Source organism: Chelonoidis abingdonii, chromosome 1, assembly GCF_003597395.2.
Source record: "Chelonoidis abingdonii isolate Lonesome George chromosome 1, CheloAbing_2.0, whole genome shotgun sequence".
Classification (NCBI taxonomy): Eukaryota; Metazoa; Chordata; order Testudines; family Testudinidae; genus Chelonoidis; species Chelonoidis abingdonii.
This window is the reverse complement of record NC_133769.1, coordinates 271,896,278-271,910,830: the sequence shown is the minus strand read 5'-3', so window position 1 is coordinate 271,910,830 and position 14,553 is coordinate 271,896,278. Positions and strand designations below refer to the sequence as shown.

Below are 14,553 nucleotides of genomic sequence, written 5' to 3'. Positions count from 1 at the left end.
TTTTATTCAGTATTTTCTATTCATTACAGGCATTTGAATGGGGAACTGATTTTTAAAAAATAAATGTCATTATGTGGTAAATTACAAAGGGTATTATTGCATCCTTTTTTTCCATTTATGAAAACCCCAATAATGAAGTTAGCAGGGCGGCACCATGAACAATTTACTTCCCCTTTTAAAGTACAACAATTTATGCTCTTACCAATTACTGTCTTTTTAAGTTTAAAAGAGGCCTATTCAATATGTAAATATCTTTCCACCTTCAGGCTCTGATCCTGTGAGAACTTAATTTGACTTCAGTAGGGCTAGTCACAGTGCATTAAATTAAGCACCTGTGTAGTCTTTGCAGGATGGGGCCTTGGTCCGTGTACAAACCTGTTGTCCAATATGTTAAGTACAGTTACAGGCAGCTTATCTGCCCCTCTTAAAGCAGCCGCCGCCCCCCCCGCCCAAACAAATGGTGCCCACAGCACTAGGGCAGGGGCGTGCGAGGGCAGGGGCAGCAGCGGGGACATAGGTCCCCACTAGGCGTGGGCAGGGGAAGGTCAATGGTAACTAACCCCAGGGCAGGGGCGACTCAGCAGCTTAACCCCAGCGCACCAATGAGCGCGCAGTGGGGCGGCGTAGGGCGCGAGCGTCGGCCGGGGGACGTTAGCGGCTCCCGCGCTCTTCGCCTCGGGCGACTGGCAGGGAGGCGGCGGGACCTGTAGAGGGCGCCGGGGTTTCACTGAGGGCCCGGTTTGACCCATCCCGGCTGCCTTACAGCGTGTGCCGGGGCCCAGTCGAGCCTCCTCGGGCTGGCTCCGGCCTCCTGGGGCTTCTCGGGAGACTCCCCCGGCGGGCGTGGCCGGGGACCATGTTCCCCAGCACCGGCTCCAACGGGCTGTGTAAGTATCGGGAGCCCCTGGCCAGGGGGGCGGGCCCGGGGCGCTTGCGGCGCCCTCTCTCGGGGGCGGGGGTTACTGTGGCGGGGGCGCTGCAGTGTCCGCGTTCGCGGGGGGCGCCGCGAGCCCCGCCTCCCCGTATCCCGCCCCCAGCCCCGGGCACACTGGAGCATCTGGGACTCTAGCGAGGGCGCCTTTTCTCTCCTCTCTGCTCTGCGTCTTGTCACTGGAGCCAGGTTTCACGCTGTGTGCGCGGTCACGCGTGGTTCCCCTCTCGTCACAAACAAACGTCGATAGAAACAGCCTCGCCGCCCCTCAGAGCCACTGCTTTGAAAGCGGAGCCCAGTTCGGTTTAATTGTGCTAATTCAGGTCTCCGTTTTCCCTCCTCTCCTGAAGTTAATTGTGTGTTATCGACCGTCTGTACTCGGTAACTCGTATGACAGGGAAAACAGTTCCCAGCTAGTATTGATGTGATCTTAAAACACTAATTCATAGAATATCAGGGTTGGCAGAGACCTCAGGAGGTCATGTAGTCCAACACCCAGCTCAAAACAGAACCAATCCCCAGACAGATTTTTGCCCCAGATCACTAAATGACCCCGTCAAGGCTTGAGCTCACAACCTTAGGTTTAGTAGGCCAATACTCAAAGCACTGAACTATGTGACCATGGTTTTGCTGGATCTATATATGCAGACAGCTGGTTGTAAACTGCTTTTGTAACCACATTTTAACTGTATATAAAGGAATTTAAAAAAAAAAAGTGTTTCTGCAAATAGAGTAACTTACTGTTGTTCAGGTTGACAAGGAACTGAACTGAGGAGATAGCTGAGCCATTAGCAATTATCTTTTGAAAAGTCATGAAGATGGGAGAGATTCCAGAAGACTGGAAAATGACAAATATAGGGCTAATCTAAAAAGGGAAATAGGACAACCTGGGATTACAGACTAGTCATCTTAACTTCTGTGCCGGAAGATAATGCAGCAAATAAGCAATCAGTTTGCAACACTAGAAGATAATAGGTGTAATAACAGTGGCATGAATTTGTCAAGAAACAAATCATTTCAAATGAATCTGATAGCTTTTTTGACAAGCCTTGTGGATACAGGGAAGTGGTATAGGTGGTATATCTTGACTTTAGTAAGCTTTTGATACTGTCTCATGACCTTCTCATAAACAAACTAGGAAATACAATCTAGATGGAGCTAGTATAAGGTGGGTGCATAACTGATTAGAAATTGTTCCCAGAGAGTAGTTATCAGTTCTTCACAGTCATGCTGGAAGGGCCTAATGAATGGGTCCCGCAGGGATCGGTTCTGGGTCCGGTTCCGTTCATTATCTTCATCAATGATTTAGATAATGTCATACAGAGTACACTTATAAGTTTGTGGACAATACCAAGCTGGATGGTTGCAAGTGCTTTAGAAGATTGGATTAAATTCAAAATGATCTGACAAACTGGAGAAATGGTCTAAAGTAAATAGGATAAAATTCATAAGGATAAATGCAAAGTACTCCATGTAGGAAGAGCAGTCAGCTGCACACATACAAAATGGGCAATGACTGTCTAGGAGGAGTACTGTAGAAAGGGATCTGGGGATCATAGTGGATCACAAGCTAAATATGAGTCACAGTGTAACGCTCTTGCAAAAAAACAACATCATTCTGGGAAAAGTAATTCTTTTGCTCTACTCACTGCTGATTAGGCCTCAACTGGAGTATTGTGCCCAGTTCTGGGACCACTTTTCAGCAAAGATATGAACAAATTGGAGAGAAATCCAGAGAAGAGCAACAAAAATGATTAAAGGTCTAGAAACATGACCTAAGAGGGAAAATTGAAAAAAAATTGATTTGTTTAGTCTGGAGAAGAGACGACTGAGAGGGGACATAACAGTTTTCAAGTACATAAAAGTTTTTACAAGGAGGGGGATAAAAATTGCTGCTCTTAACCCTCTGAGGATAGGACAAGAACTATGGCTTAAATTGCAGCAAGGACAGTTTAGATTGGACATGAGGAAAAACTTCCTAACTGTCAGGTGGTTAAGCACTGGATAAATTGAATCTCCATCATTAGGATTTTTAAGAGCAGGTTGAACAATACTATCAGGGATGTCTAGATCAGGGGTAGGCAACCTACGGCATGGGTGCCAAAGGCGGCACGTGACTGATTTTCAGTGGTACACACACTGCCTGGTTCTGGCCACCAATCCAAGGAGCTCTGCATTTTAATTTAATTTTAAATGAAGCTTCTAACCATTTAAAAACCTCATTTACTACATACAACAATAGTTTAGTATATATTATAGACTTATATAAGAGACCTAAAAATGTTAAAATGTATTGCTGGCACGCGAAACCTTAAATTAGAGTGAATAAATGAAGACTCGGCACACCACTTCTGAAAGGTTGCCGACCGCTGGTCTAGATAATACTTAGTCCTGCCTTGAATGCAGGGGACTGGATTAGATGACCTCTTGAGGTCCCTTCCAGTTCTATGACATTAGAGGGGGCAGGTCTCTCAGTTTCACTCTGCATTTGACTGCACTTTGTACAATTGGTTCCACAGTTTCCTCCTTGAAATATCAGCTATTTCCAGTCTTGCAACTGACTGTAAGTGGGTTCAAGAGTCCACCAATAAAAAGTCCATTGCCCTGCCTATGCAAATTCTCCTGTTGTTTGTGTGGGTCTTTCTTGTAATAAGAAATAGAAAAATCTTTTTGAAAATAGGAAAATATTATAAAAACTAGTGTAATTGGCAGGGTAATTTAGGCATGAATGTAGTCTTTGTAACTACTAACTTTTTTTAAGTGACTGGATGTCAAGTTGATGTTAGTGAGACTAGGGTGGGTGAGGTAATATCTTTTATTGGGCCAGCTTCTGTTGGTGAGAGAGACAAACTTATGAACTTAAACAGAGTTTTTCTCGAAAGCTTGTCTCTTTCACCAACAGAAGCTGGTCCAAGAGAAGATACTGCCTCACCCACCTTGTCTCTCTTAATATTCTGGCACCAACACTCCTACAACACCACGTCAAGTTGATGTGTTATTTTAAACAAATTTCTATAGACATTGAACACAATCTCAGAGCTAATGTACGTTACAAAAAATTAACTGTGTTTAAAAATGACAGTGAAGAGTTTGGTTAGCTGACACAATGTGGATTATGACATTATGCTCAGTGTAGACCAGAACAAATTATGGTCAGGACTGTGTCATCTAACTGTATTCTTTACAACCACATTAAACCATACTCAGGTTTTGTAGGGAAGACAAGCCCGTAGTGTGAGCAGATAAGTATTGCAGTTGTTTCAAAGTACAGAATATATAGGCTCAGTAACTGGCATTGCAGGGTACAGGGAAATTTTTTCTCTGTGCTGATTCTATTACTGCTTTACTTATTGGAAAAATAGAAGTTGCAAATAGAGAGCAGACGAGGAGAGCCTTTTAGGTATACTCTCTCTGTGTGTGTATGCCCCTACACACATGCATACAAAGAAGGTGTGTGTGTATATACGTACACACATGCGTTTTATGTACTTCCTAATCTGAGTTAAATTAAGAGAAGTACTGTGCACGTATGTTTTTCTTAGATGGTGCACGTGTTAGACTATTGATTTAGGATTGGTCTACACTTAAGTTTTGCTGGCATAATTGGTTAGGAGTGTGAAAGAAATCACACTTCTGACATAGCTATGCCAGCAAAAGCCCTATTATAGGTGCAGTTTATAATGTCAAAGACAGTTTTTTGTGATGTATCTTATGTCATTTGAGGGCATAGCAAAACAACTATTTTGTTGTTGTAAGCTGAGTCTCTTCTAGAAATCTTTGCCAATATAGCTGTCTACATTAGACAAGGCTTTACAAAAAAACTATTCAATGCTTGTGATTGCTGATGGTGATGATCTTGCATTTGTCACAACAATATAAGATTAAATTTCTGTTTGAAATCAGCTAAAGCAAAAAATAGTTCTCTTTAACCAATACTTCAATGCTGAAGTTTTTAATGCACAGCTGTTAATTATTTGATGAAGTAAAAACATTTTTAAAGAGTACATGAGAAGTGCATCAGCTAGTGAACACTCATGTGGGTGAATAACTTTAAATCTGATGAATAAAATTCCTTCTAACTTTCTAAAGCTAAGATAATCTTGGACCGAGAAAGGAAGTAGGAAGTGAATGAAAACAGAGGGTTAAAATGAAAAGGCATTCTGAACCAAAAATGGAATGTTATGCCTGTGACACTGTTCACGTATTAAAGGAAAATCCACGCTACAAATTCTGTCAGTTTAGGAATGTGGTAGTTCCCTAATGATTTGGACTTGCCTGTGTAGACGAGACTAAACCATGTGTCACTATTGTACCAAATTATGTGACCACCTGTGTTTTTTGTTTTTTTTTTTAATGGCCATGGATACAATTGGAATTTTTAGAGAAAAAAATTCACATTGGTGATCTTTCTAGTGGAATAAAGGTTCTAGCATCTTGTGGCATAGGCACAGTGGTAAAAATGCCAGGAGCTGCTGGAGTCTTCTCTAGTTTAGAGTTATTACTGATGGGATTTTTTTTTTTTAATTCCAAGTGTACGCATGGCCATAAAAAGACTAGAGTTGTAACAGTTTGGTAACATGGCTGTTCTGGTTGGTCTAGAGAACCTACAGTATTATTCCAGTTCTTTACAATCATTTTCTTGTGTAGATAGGAAACGAGAAAATATTCTAAGAACCACACTGTAAGGTTCTGGCCCTTCCCCACAAAGGATCCACTACTACACCCAAAGTCTTTTCCAGGTGCTTTATTTCTCAGGGCTTGGCTACACTTGAGAATTACAGCGCTGGTGATAGCTTTACAGCACTGTAACTTACTCCCCGTCCATACTGGCAAGGCACGTACAGCACTGTATCTCCCTGGCTACAGCACTGCATGTACTCCACCTCAACGAGAGGAATAAAGAGAACAGCGCTGCTGTTGCAGCACTGGGGTGCCAGTGTAAACAGTGATTAACCTTACTACGCTGTAACTGATCTCCGGAACCTTCCCATAATGCTTTTAAGTAAAGAACTCGCTTTGTTTTGTTATAATGCCTCTCTCTGTTTTGTTGTGAACTTGGGGCTCCCAGAGCTGCTTATCTGAAAAACAAACACAGCAATTGTTTGCTCGAGCAGAGGCAAGCAGAGAATGTCCACAGCTAGTGTTTGCTTGAGGAGAGAAAGCAGCCGGAGGGGGGGTTAGGGAGTCTGTGGGAGCAGCTGCTTATCTGGTCTGAAGGCTATTTGCATTTAAGAGTGAATGAGAGAGGGGTGGGGGAAGTGGTCGGAATTTGCAAGGCGAGGAGCTGACAGTGTGTCAGCTCCAAAATCCACACTCTCTCTCTCTCCCCCTCGCTCCCTGTCACACTCCACCCCACCCCCCTCTTTTGAAAAGCACGTTGCAGCCACTTGAACGCTGGGATAGCTGCCCATAATGCACCACTTCCAACACCCGCTGCAAATGTGACCACACTGCAGCGCTGGTAGCTGTCAGTGTGGCCGCACTGCAGCGTTTTCCCTGCACAGCTATATGAAGACAGCTTTAACTCCCAGCGCTGCACAGCTGCAAGTGTAGGCAAACCCTGAAACATAGGTAAAACCCCTCACAGACACAGTTCTTAGGGGATTTTCCCTTTTGCTTCTCTCAGTTCCTTCTCCTTTGGGGCCTATTGCAGGATTCTACCATAGTGTGTTAACTGAGAAATATTGCCTCCCAGTGCTCTCTCCCTGGAGATCATTTTCTCCCAACAGGTTCCCAGGCCTCCTGTCTGTAGGGACTCTGGCAGCCACTCCCAGGGAACTTCCTGCTTCTGCTGCTCCTGATCCCACTACCCAGCCTCCTGGCTTCTAACCTGTCTCCCTATTTCCAGGGAGCAAGTAGTGAGGACCCCGTATCTACTCTCTCTGTCCCTTTCCTGACTGACTGTCAGGCATGATTTGCCCAGGTGCCTACTCTTATAGCCCAACTGGGGCAAGTGCGGGAGTCAGCTGACCAGTCTGAAAGGGGCTAGTGTCACCCCATGACACACTCAAATAGAGTTTTGGCTTATTCACATGTTCTTTTAAATCATGTTAGAGTCTGTATAAATAATGTGTAATATAATTTAATAATTATTGAAATACGTTTCAGATATGTTCCCCTGTAAATCTAAGTGGTTGCTCTGTGCTGCAATTTTTTATTCATTTCTGTAATAGTGACAGGAAGATAATCAATGACTCTTGCTAGCGGTAATTAGTGCTTATGAATTAGTTACTTTAAACTGTTCTCTCCATCTATAACATTAGATAACTGAATGATTCTGTTTAGATTAAAACAGTAATGCGTTTGTTCATTGTATTTTAAATCCTTTCTTTTTCCTTAACTAGTTTAGAGTAAACAGAATAAATAATAGGAGACTGCATTTATAAGGCTGTAATTCCATCCATGGTATCTGTAGATAACATATAACATGAGTGAAGTAGCTTATGTAAAGCCAAAGTGAAAATACAGCCCAAGAATCCTTGGCCCTCTTATTTTTACATAATGTGTAGATCAAAGTCTCTAATCCATGCCTTATTCAGGCTTACGAGTGACCTTTATCCTAATACTGTCTTCCCCCTCCGCATCCCTCCCAACCTTGTCCCTCCAAGTTCACATGCTGCAGCCTCTGCCTTCTCTAGCAGAAATGTTTGATAACTAAACCTCAGACAAAATTGTGCTGCAAATCATAGGGAGAGCATGAAGAGAATTAAATTTGTAGAAAGTAGCGTGCTAAAAAATGTTGTTTTTTCCCCTAACATAAGCCATGGTTATATACAATAGTGTAATCAGAATATCAAACTTTTAATGAAAGGAAAGGAGTTGTTACAGAAAACCGTCAAATGTGGTGGAATGGATAAACTAATATCCATTTAAAATAAATGAAGATTACATTCATATGTCTGTCAAAGTCCATTGTTTTAAATCTAAATTGAAGACTTTACCTGGTGGATTGTTGGTTGTCTGTGCTTTAGGGAGGATGCTTGATCTTTGTATTTATTCCTGTCATTGTAAATGTTCATGGGAATGGCACTCATAATTAGTTATTTGTATTGAATTTCACATCCCAAAGCCTCCGGGTGCCTAACAAAAGGTAATTTTAAAAATAATAAAATTCAAATAAAATATAGCAAATTAAATGCTCTATTAAAAGTTAAACTACTAATAAACACTCCAAATATTTAAAATGACCAATTCAGTCATCAAGAAGAGGAGATAACGATGAGTGTGAATTTGAATGGACAGTTGCTGCTGAATTGTAAGCTGTCCACATGCTGTTTGCAAGTAAGCTTGGGATGTAGATTCTATAGGTTTTCTTGGTGATATGGAAGGAAAAGCAGTTAAAATTTGTTTGGGAGCATCTGTTGCTGAGAGCATTATGAAAGTCTCACATATTTCTGGTGGCTAAACTGAAGAGCTTGAGTACATTTCCTGAAAACAAAAGAACCGAGGAGTCCTTGTGGCACTTTAGAGACTCACAAATGTATTTGAGCATAAGCTTTCGTGGGCTAGAACCCACTTCATCAGGTGTATGAAGTAAAAGATACAGGATACATCTGATGAAGTGGGTTCTAGCCCACGAAAGCTTATGCCCAAACAAATTGGTGAGTAAGGTGTGAGAAGGACTTCTTGTTTTTTTTGCTAATACAGACTAACATGGCTACCACTGAAACATATTTCCTAAAAGTGATCAATTGATTCCATCCCTAAGAAATGTTCAGTTATATGATTAATCTACCTTGACTGCCAGGTACTGAGTGGTTGCATTTTCAAATATCTAGACCAGGTGTAGTGTAAGGTAAGGAAATGGTAATTGTAGCTCAACCTGAACTTATTTTGTTACTATATTATGGGGCAGTTCTTGTCACAGTATAGTTAAGGTGGAGCCAGGCTTTCTGTGTAAGAGCCATTTAAAAAAAAAATCCATGTGAGTATTGTGATTGTCTTGAAAATTGTTGTGCACCACTGGGGCCGTGGGTAGGGTTAGTGGGGCGAATTTGGGGTCATTTGATAAAGGGGTTCCTAAGATACAGGACCTGTTGCTAAAAGTCTCAGATATTTCTGGTGTTCCCAGATATTACTATCCTTTGAACCTTTTCCTAAGGGTTACTACTAGAACATCACCTGCACTTACCCCCGAGTGAGCCCTGTAGTGCTCTGACATGTATGCTTCCAGGCTGCTAAAAATCCCCACAGCTAGAACAGATTGTTGTGCTTTGCTACTTGCACAACACACACAAAGCTATAGTGTAGTATTCATACTGACAGGCAGCTATGCAAATAATAAAATTCCCCCAAAACCTAAAATATTAGATTATTCCTTGGTTTAATATTACTTCATATTTTGTTTGGTAGTACCAGGAAGCTAGTGTGGAACATGTTAGACTCCATGTTTCCTGCAGTGCATGCGAATAGTAAGAAAATTATATGTTCTGTGGTTGGAGACAAAGAGGGGGATGGCTAGATGAGTTTGTGTGTTGGCTGAATTTAGCTCTGTTCCATTTTCCATTGAAAAAAATTTCTTTAAAAACAAAATGCTGAGGGTTCTGCATTATCTTTTTTTTAATGGTGCCTCCCTCAGCTCCTTACGAATTTAATCTTGCCACTTGGTACCCTTAGTTGTAGTCTACAACTTTCTAAACAAGGAACAAATGGGAGAGGACTTGCTTCTAAGCTTGGAAGTATCTTTTTAAGAATGAATAAAAATGATCACCTCTTCAGGAGCCAAATCTGTTGCCTCTGCAGCACTCCCAAGTAGAGCTGGTCAGAAACTTTCCAATGAAACATATTATAGCTGGAAAATGCCTGTTTTTTTTATAGTTATGGATATGATTTTCTCATGGAGGTCCTGGATTCTGTATCTTTAAGAGATGCCATGAGTGCTTTGGCTTTGGCTTCATCCCCATTCGGGCTTCAGCCTCAGGTAGCAGGGCTCGGGGAGGGAGTGCCACCTCCACCCTCAGACTCATCTCAGCAGGCCACCCAGTCTGTGGGTCAGTGTCAATGCCTCTTCGTTACACTGTAATACTTTATTGTTAAATTGTTACACATTTTTTTGTTGCCCTGACCCTGGTTTTGTACATTTTTACCATGACTGTTCTGTGAATTTTGCCTAATTTTACTGTGACAAAATCGTATCCATATTTATAGTAAAATGTTTTGCCAAATCTGTTATAAATTTGACAAAACTTTCACAAAAACATAGGCAGGTTTCTTTTGGAAACCTGTCTGTGTTCCAGGAACCACTCTTCCGGCTGGCAGGCTCCTCACACCATTGCAGAAGCTCTGCCAGCCTATAGGTCCCTGGCAGGAGCCAGGATGCTGAAGGCTGGTAGACTCCCTGCACTGCAGCAGCAGCCCTGGGATCTCTGGCTGGAGTGGAGACTCTGGATGCTGCTAGGATTAAGGGAGCCTGCCAGCTGTGAAACTGATATTGCTGTCAGTTCCATCTCTGCTACTGAGTGACTAACAGCCCTGAAATGGTCAAGAATATCTGTTTCGCATTTCATTTCAGGAACAGAATATTTCAGTGTTTATTAAATGAAAAGTTTGGGGATATCTGGTTTTTCAGGACATTTTTGGTAAATTTGCTTTTGTTCCAAAATTGGAATGAAAGCATATTATTAAATTCTGAAATTCCCTGTGAACCAAAATCCCCGAATTTCAGACAGCTCTGCTTCCAAGCCCTTCTGACCTGGGGAACACAAGAGCAGGATGTAATCTAGATGTTTGACTTGATAGTGCAAATGTTAACCATTAGGTCACTATGCAGCTCCCCACATTTATAGTTAGTTCCCAAATTTTTGCTGAAAAAACCTGTTGCAACTGTATCACTTCTCACTGTTTGCATTTGCCAGAGAATCAGTCCTCAAAATATGCTGTAAAGTGGTGACACCAGCAACACCTGTATTCTTGTAGTGTGACTATACTCTATGCCTGGAGCTAAGGAACTAACTGGGAGCAGGAGTCACTTTCTGAACCCGGGTGTTTCAGTTGGCTAGGTAATGTTTTGTGGCAGTGGTAGGTTTAGTTTTTGCAGGGTCATTGAGGAATTATGTCTTTTATTTTTCATTCCATCCCTTTAATAATAGGAGGACACTGCTGCTGGCTTGAACAAATTCTGGAAAGTCTTTAGTCATCTCTGAGTAATTTCAGTTCTGAACAGGATCCTGGAACCACATTTCTGTCTGACTAGTGGAATATTTCATTGATCCATTATGTGTCAACAAAGCTCTCTTACTATCTTTTGTGAAGGGTAGGGCACTGATGCTTAGATTAGTGTAAAATTCAGTGGACTTATTCTGAACTGGAGTTTTTCATGCAGACTTCAGTGCTTCACTGCTTATTCCACAGTTTCTTTTGTTTTTGGTAGAAATATTTTGATCTATGGCCCTAGTTAGTGAGTGTGTATGTGTGTGTTTAAATTTTATTCAGAAATGAAATACTTTCAGACTTTTGTTTTAGGGAGACTAGAAAAATAGATTAATTCCAATGAAAACTTTCAGTGCTTTCTCTTTCTCCCACAGTCCTAATGAGAACCCCAAACATATGGTAGCTAATTAAACTTGTGCTGCTTGGGGAGAGTTAGAATATCATGGAACTTTTAATGAGTAAAGTGTGATAATTTCTCTGTGATTCATTGTAATTGTGTAAAAATTTTCACAGTTTAAATATAAAAATGGATAATAATGACTATTAAAGGAAGTGGCAACTAAATTTTTTAAAATAGTTTCCATTATGAGGTAGAGACCAGTGGAATTTCCTATACTGAATTGTATGGTGTGAGACTGTTTTCTGGAATAGTAACATGGATGTTTTTTGTGTTGCATTTAAATTGCAGTTGGGAGCGGAGAGGAGGTAAATGGAAATCTATCTTTCTGCTTGAAAAAAAGAGAGATGCTCTCTGAAGAGCCCGTTCATTTCCGGGAAGCATATGTTTAGTGATCCTATCAAATATTTGGCTGCAGTTTCTCCTTCCTCATCTTAGTGTGTAAGCCATGACTAAAATGCTGCTGTGACCTGACATTTGAAGGAATTATCATTTGAGTGGGACTGTGGGAGTGCTATTGTGCTTCAAGACCTTTGAGCATCATCTCTGATGTTTGTAATATTTTCTGGTTACCCTTGCATTAAAAGGGGCAGTAGGTTTGTATAATTTTTGGTGGTGCCCAGAGTAGGTCTAAACCGCTCTCTCCCACCTTGTAAGCCGATATATATTTTTTTAAATAATGTAAAAGTGGATTGGAAACAGTAAGCATTTAACAGTTTCCCTTTATTGCACATTATCACGATCCTAAGAAAAAATTATTTAACTAAGAATATCAATTTTATTAATACTCTTTTGAATACGGAAACAACCAAGCACTCTTGGATCAGTACCCTTCAAAAGCAAATACTTTCTTAAATTAAAACAAATATAGCCCCTTCTTTTGCGATGTTGTTCAGGAGGCAACAAACACTTTTTGTCATTGTTTGGTTCTTGAAATGAAATCATCCAGGAGACTTGCAATGTCCAATTCAGAGGTAGGGTTCTTATGAATGTGCAGAAATGCCAAGTGATTTAGACATTCTTGTCCCATTGTCATTCGCAAATAATTTTTCAGTCTGCGTAGGCATCTGAACGATCGCTCAGCAGTGCAGGTTGTAGTCAGAATTGTGTAAAATAATTTCAGGAGAACTGTAACTTCTGACAATATGTCACTCAAGCCTTCGTTTTGTTTCAGAAATTGCTTCACTTGGCTCACCAAATTAAGCTGGCAATTTCTCAATCTCCAAGTATCATTCAATATTTCTGTTGGAACAATGTCCTGTTTTGAACCATTTGCTGTATTAGTTATATGCTTCTCCAATTTTACTGCGAATGTAAAGCATTCTGTTGAAAACCTCTGTTCAAAGGCAACTTTGAAAGCATCAATGAGCCTGACAGATATTTGATGAAAATACTCTTTGGGGTCACTGAAGGTGTGAGAAAGGCTTCCATCGTTGAGCCATCTCAGTAGCTTGCGTTTTCTCGGGAGTGTTGGATCATCTAAATAAAGATTTCTTGCCTTCTCTGCTGTTCTTTCCCAGCAGTGCTTGTATGATGAGTCGATGCATATCCTGCACAACACCTCTTGCAACAGGCCAGCGTTCTTCATAATGCTTGCCAATGACCTGTTTGGGCTTGGAATTTTTGCATTAGCTTCTTCTGCAGGAGCCATGGCTTTCACAAGAACTGTTAGTGTAAAGTACGTTGAAAAAGATTGAAGTTGCTTTGAGAATCCACTGCGTTTTGAGCCAAATTCATCGGAAGAGTAACTAAATTCATCTAGGCAGTTCATCATGGCCTCGTAGCTGTGGCGCAGTGATTTAATGCTACTGATCCTTAGCGTCCATCTTGTTGGGCACAGTGATTTGTAAAGAAGGCTCCCCTTCACTGTGAAACTTTCTGAATGCTGTCGTACGCTTTGGTGACTCCCAAAGACATTGATGAGATCTTTCACCATCGAAAACATAACACGACATTATTGAATATTATGCAGGGCATCCTGCGTGGCAGTGTTAAGGGAATGTGCAGTACACTGCCCAGATTCCACTCTCAGCTCTCGATCCTTCACTCTGGCTTGGACCCCAGTAAAGTTGCCAGACACATTACTGGCTCTGTCGTAACACTGCCCCCGGCAATCAGAAAAGGGCAAATGACACCTGAGAAATGTATCTTCCACAATTTTGAAAAGAGAAGCAGCATCCATTGTGTCAGTTTGGTAAAACCCAATAAACTCCTCATAAATCTCCTAGCCTTCACTAGAAAAGAACCTTAAAGAAAAACTTACTTGTTCTTTTCTTGACAAATCGGTAATCTCATCATTACAGTGGCATAAAACTTTGAAGACTTTATCTTTTGCACAATTTGTCTTAGTGCCATCATTGCCATCATTTATATTAGTTCATTAAACCTCATGTGACAGCCATTTGTATTTTGTGCGGCGACTAAGCCACTGTCTCAGTTCCTTTGAATCTGTACTGCGTAGCAACAGGAGCTGCATCAAATTTGAATCACTCTCATTATGTCCATGTAATGCTATTCCTTGTTGAGCTAGGTACTGAACACTGTTAAAAATTTTGTGTAGTCCATTCCTAGCTGATTGTGATTCTTTTCTGTAACTGGTTGTCATTAGTGCAGAAACATTTACCTGCGATTGCAGAGCAGCATACTTCATTACCGCTTCCTTGTGACAGCAGGATTTTTGTGTGATGTAAAACTGTGCAATGCATGTCTCCAATCTTGAAATCCAGACGAAATCCGGATGAAATCCGTTGGTTCGGCCTTCGTAGAAAATATTAAGATCTTCTTTTCAGGACAGTTTTTGCAGACTGAGCAAAAAGCTGTGTCTAATTCACTATTGTACTCCAACCACATAAATCTTGATAGCCAAGATTGCTGAAAACTCCTTTTCTTATCTTATATATTTGCTGCATCTCTCTTTTGTATAACTTCAGATTGAAAGCTGAGTATTGAACTCAAGCCGTCACTTGATGAATTATCCTTTTCTTATTTTTCTCTGGGTAACTTCTGTTAAGAATTTATCCATTGTTGATTATTACTGGTCCTACAAATCAGAAATTTGTTGCTGGGATAAAATGAA

At 41.0% G+C, this 14,553-nt stretch overlaps 1 protein-coding gene across 2 annotated transcripts in view; it reads left to right on the top strand.

The window, feature by feature from the left end:
* Window positions 1-559: 559 nt before the first annotated feature.
* Window positions 560-14,553, top strand: part of UBAC2 (UBA domain containing 2) — a 190,267-nt gene continuing 176,273 nt past the window's right edge. The window contains exon 1 of one of the 2 annotated variants that reach the window (XM_075061513.1): window positions 560-887. In XM_075061513.1, coding sequence (XP_074917614.1) covers window positions 857-887 — 31 coding nt within the window. In that variant the 5' untranslated portion in view covers window positions 560-856. The remainder of the gene's footprint in view (window positions 888-14,553) is intronic. The other variant, XM_075061512.1, reaches the window with a different exon arrangement.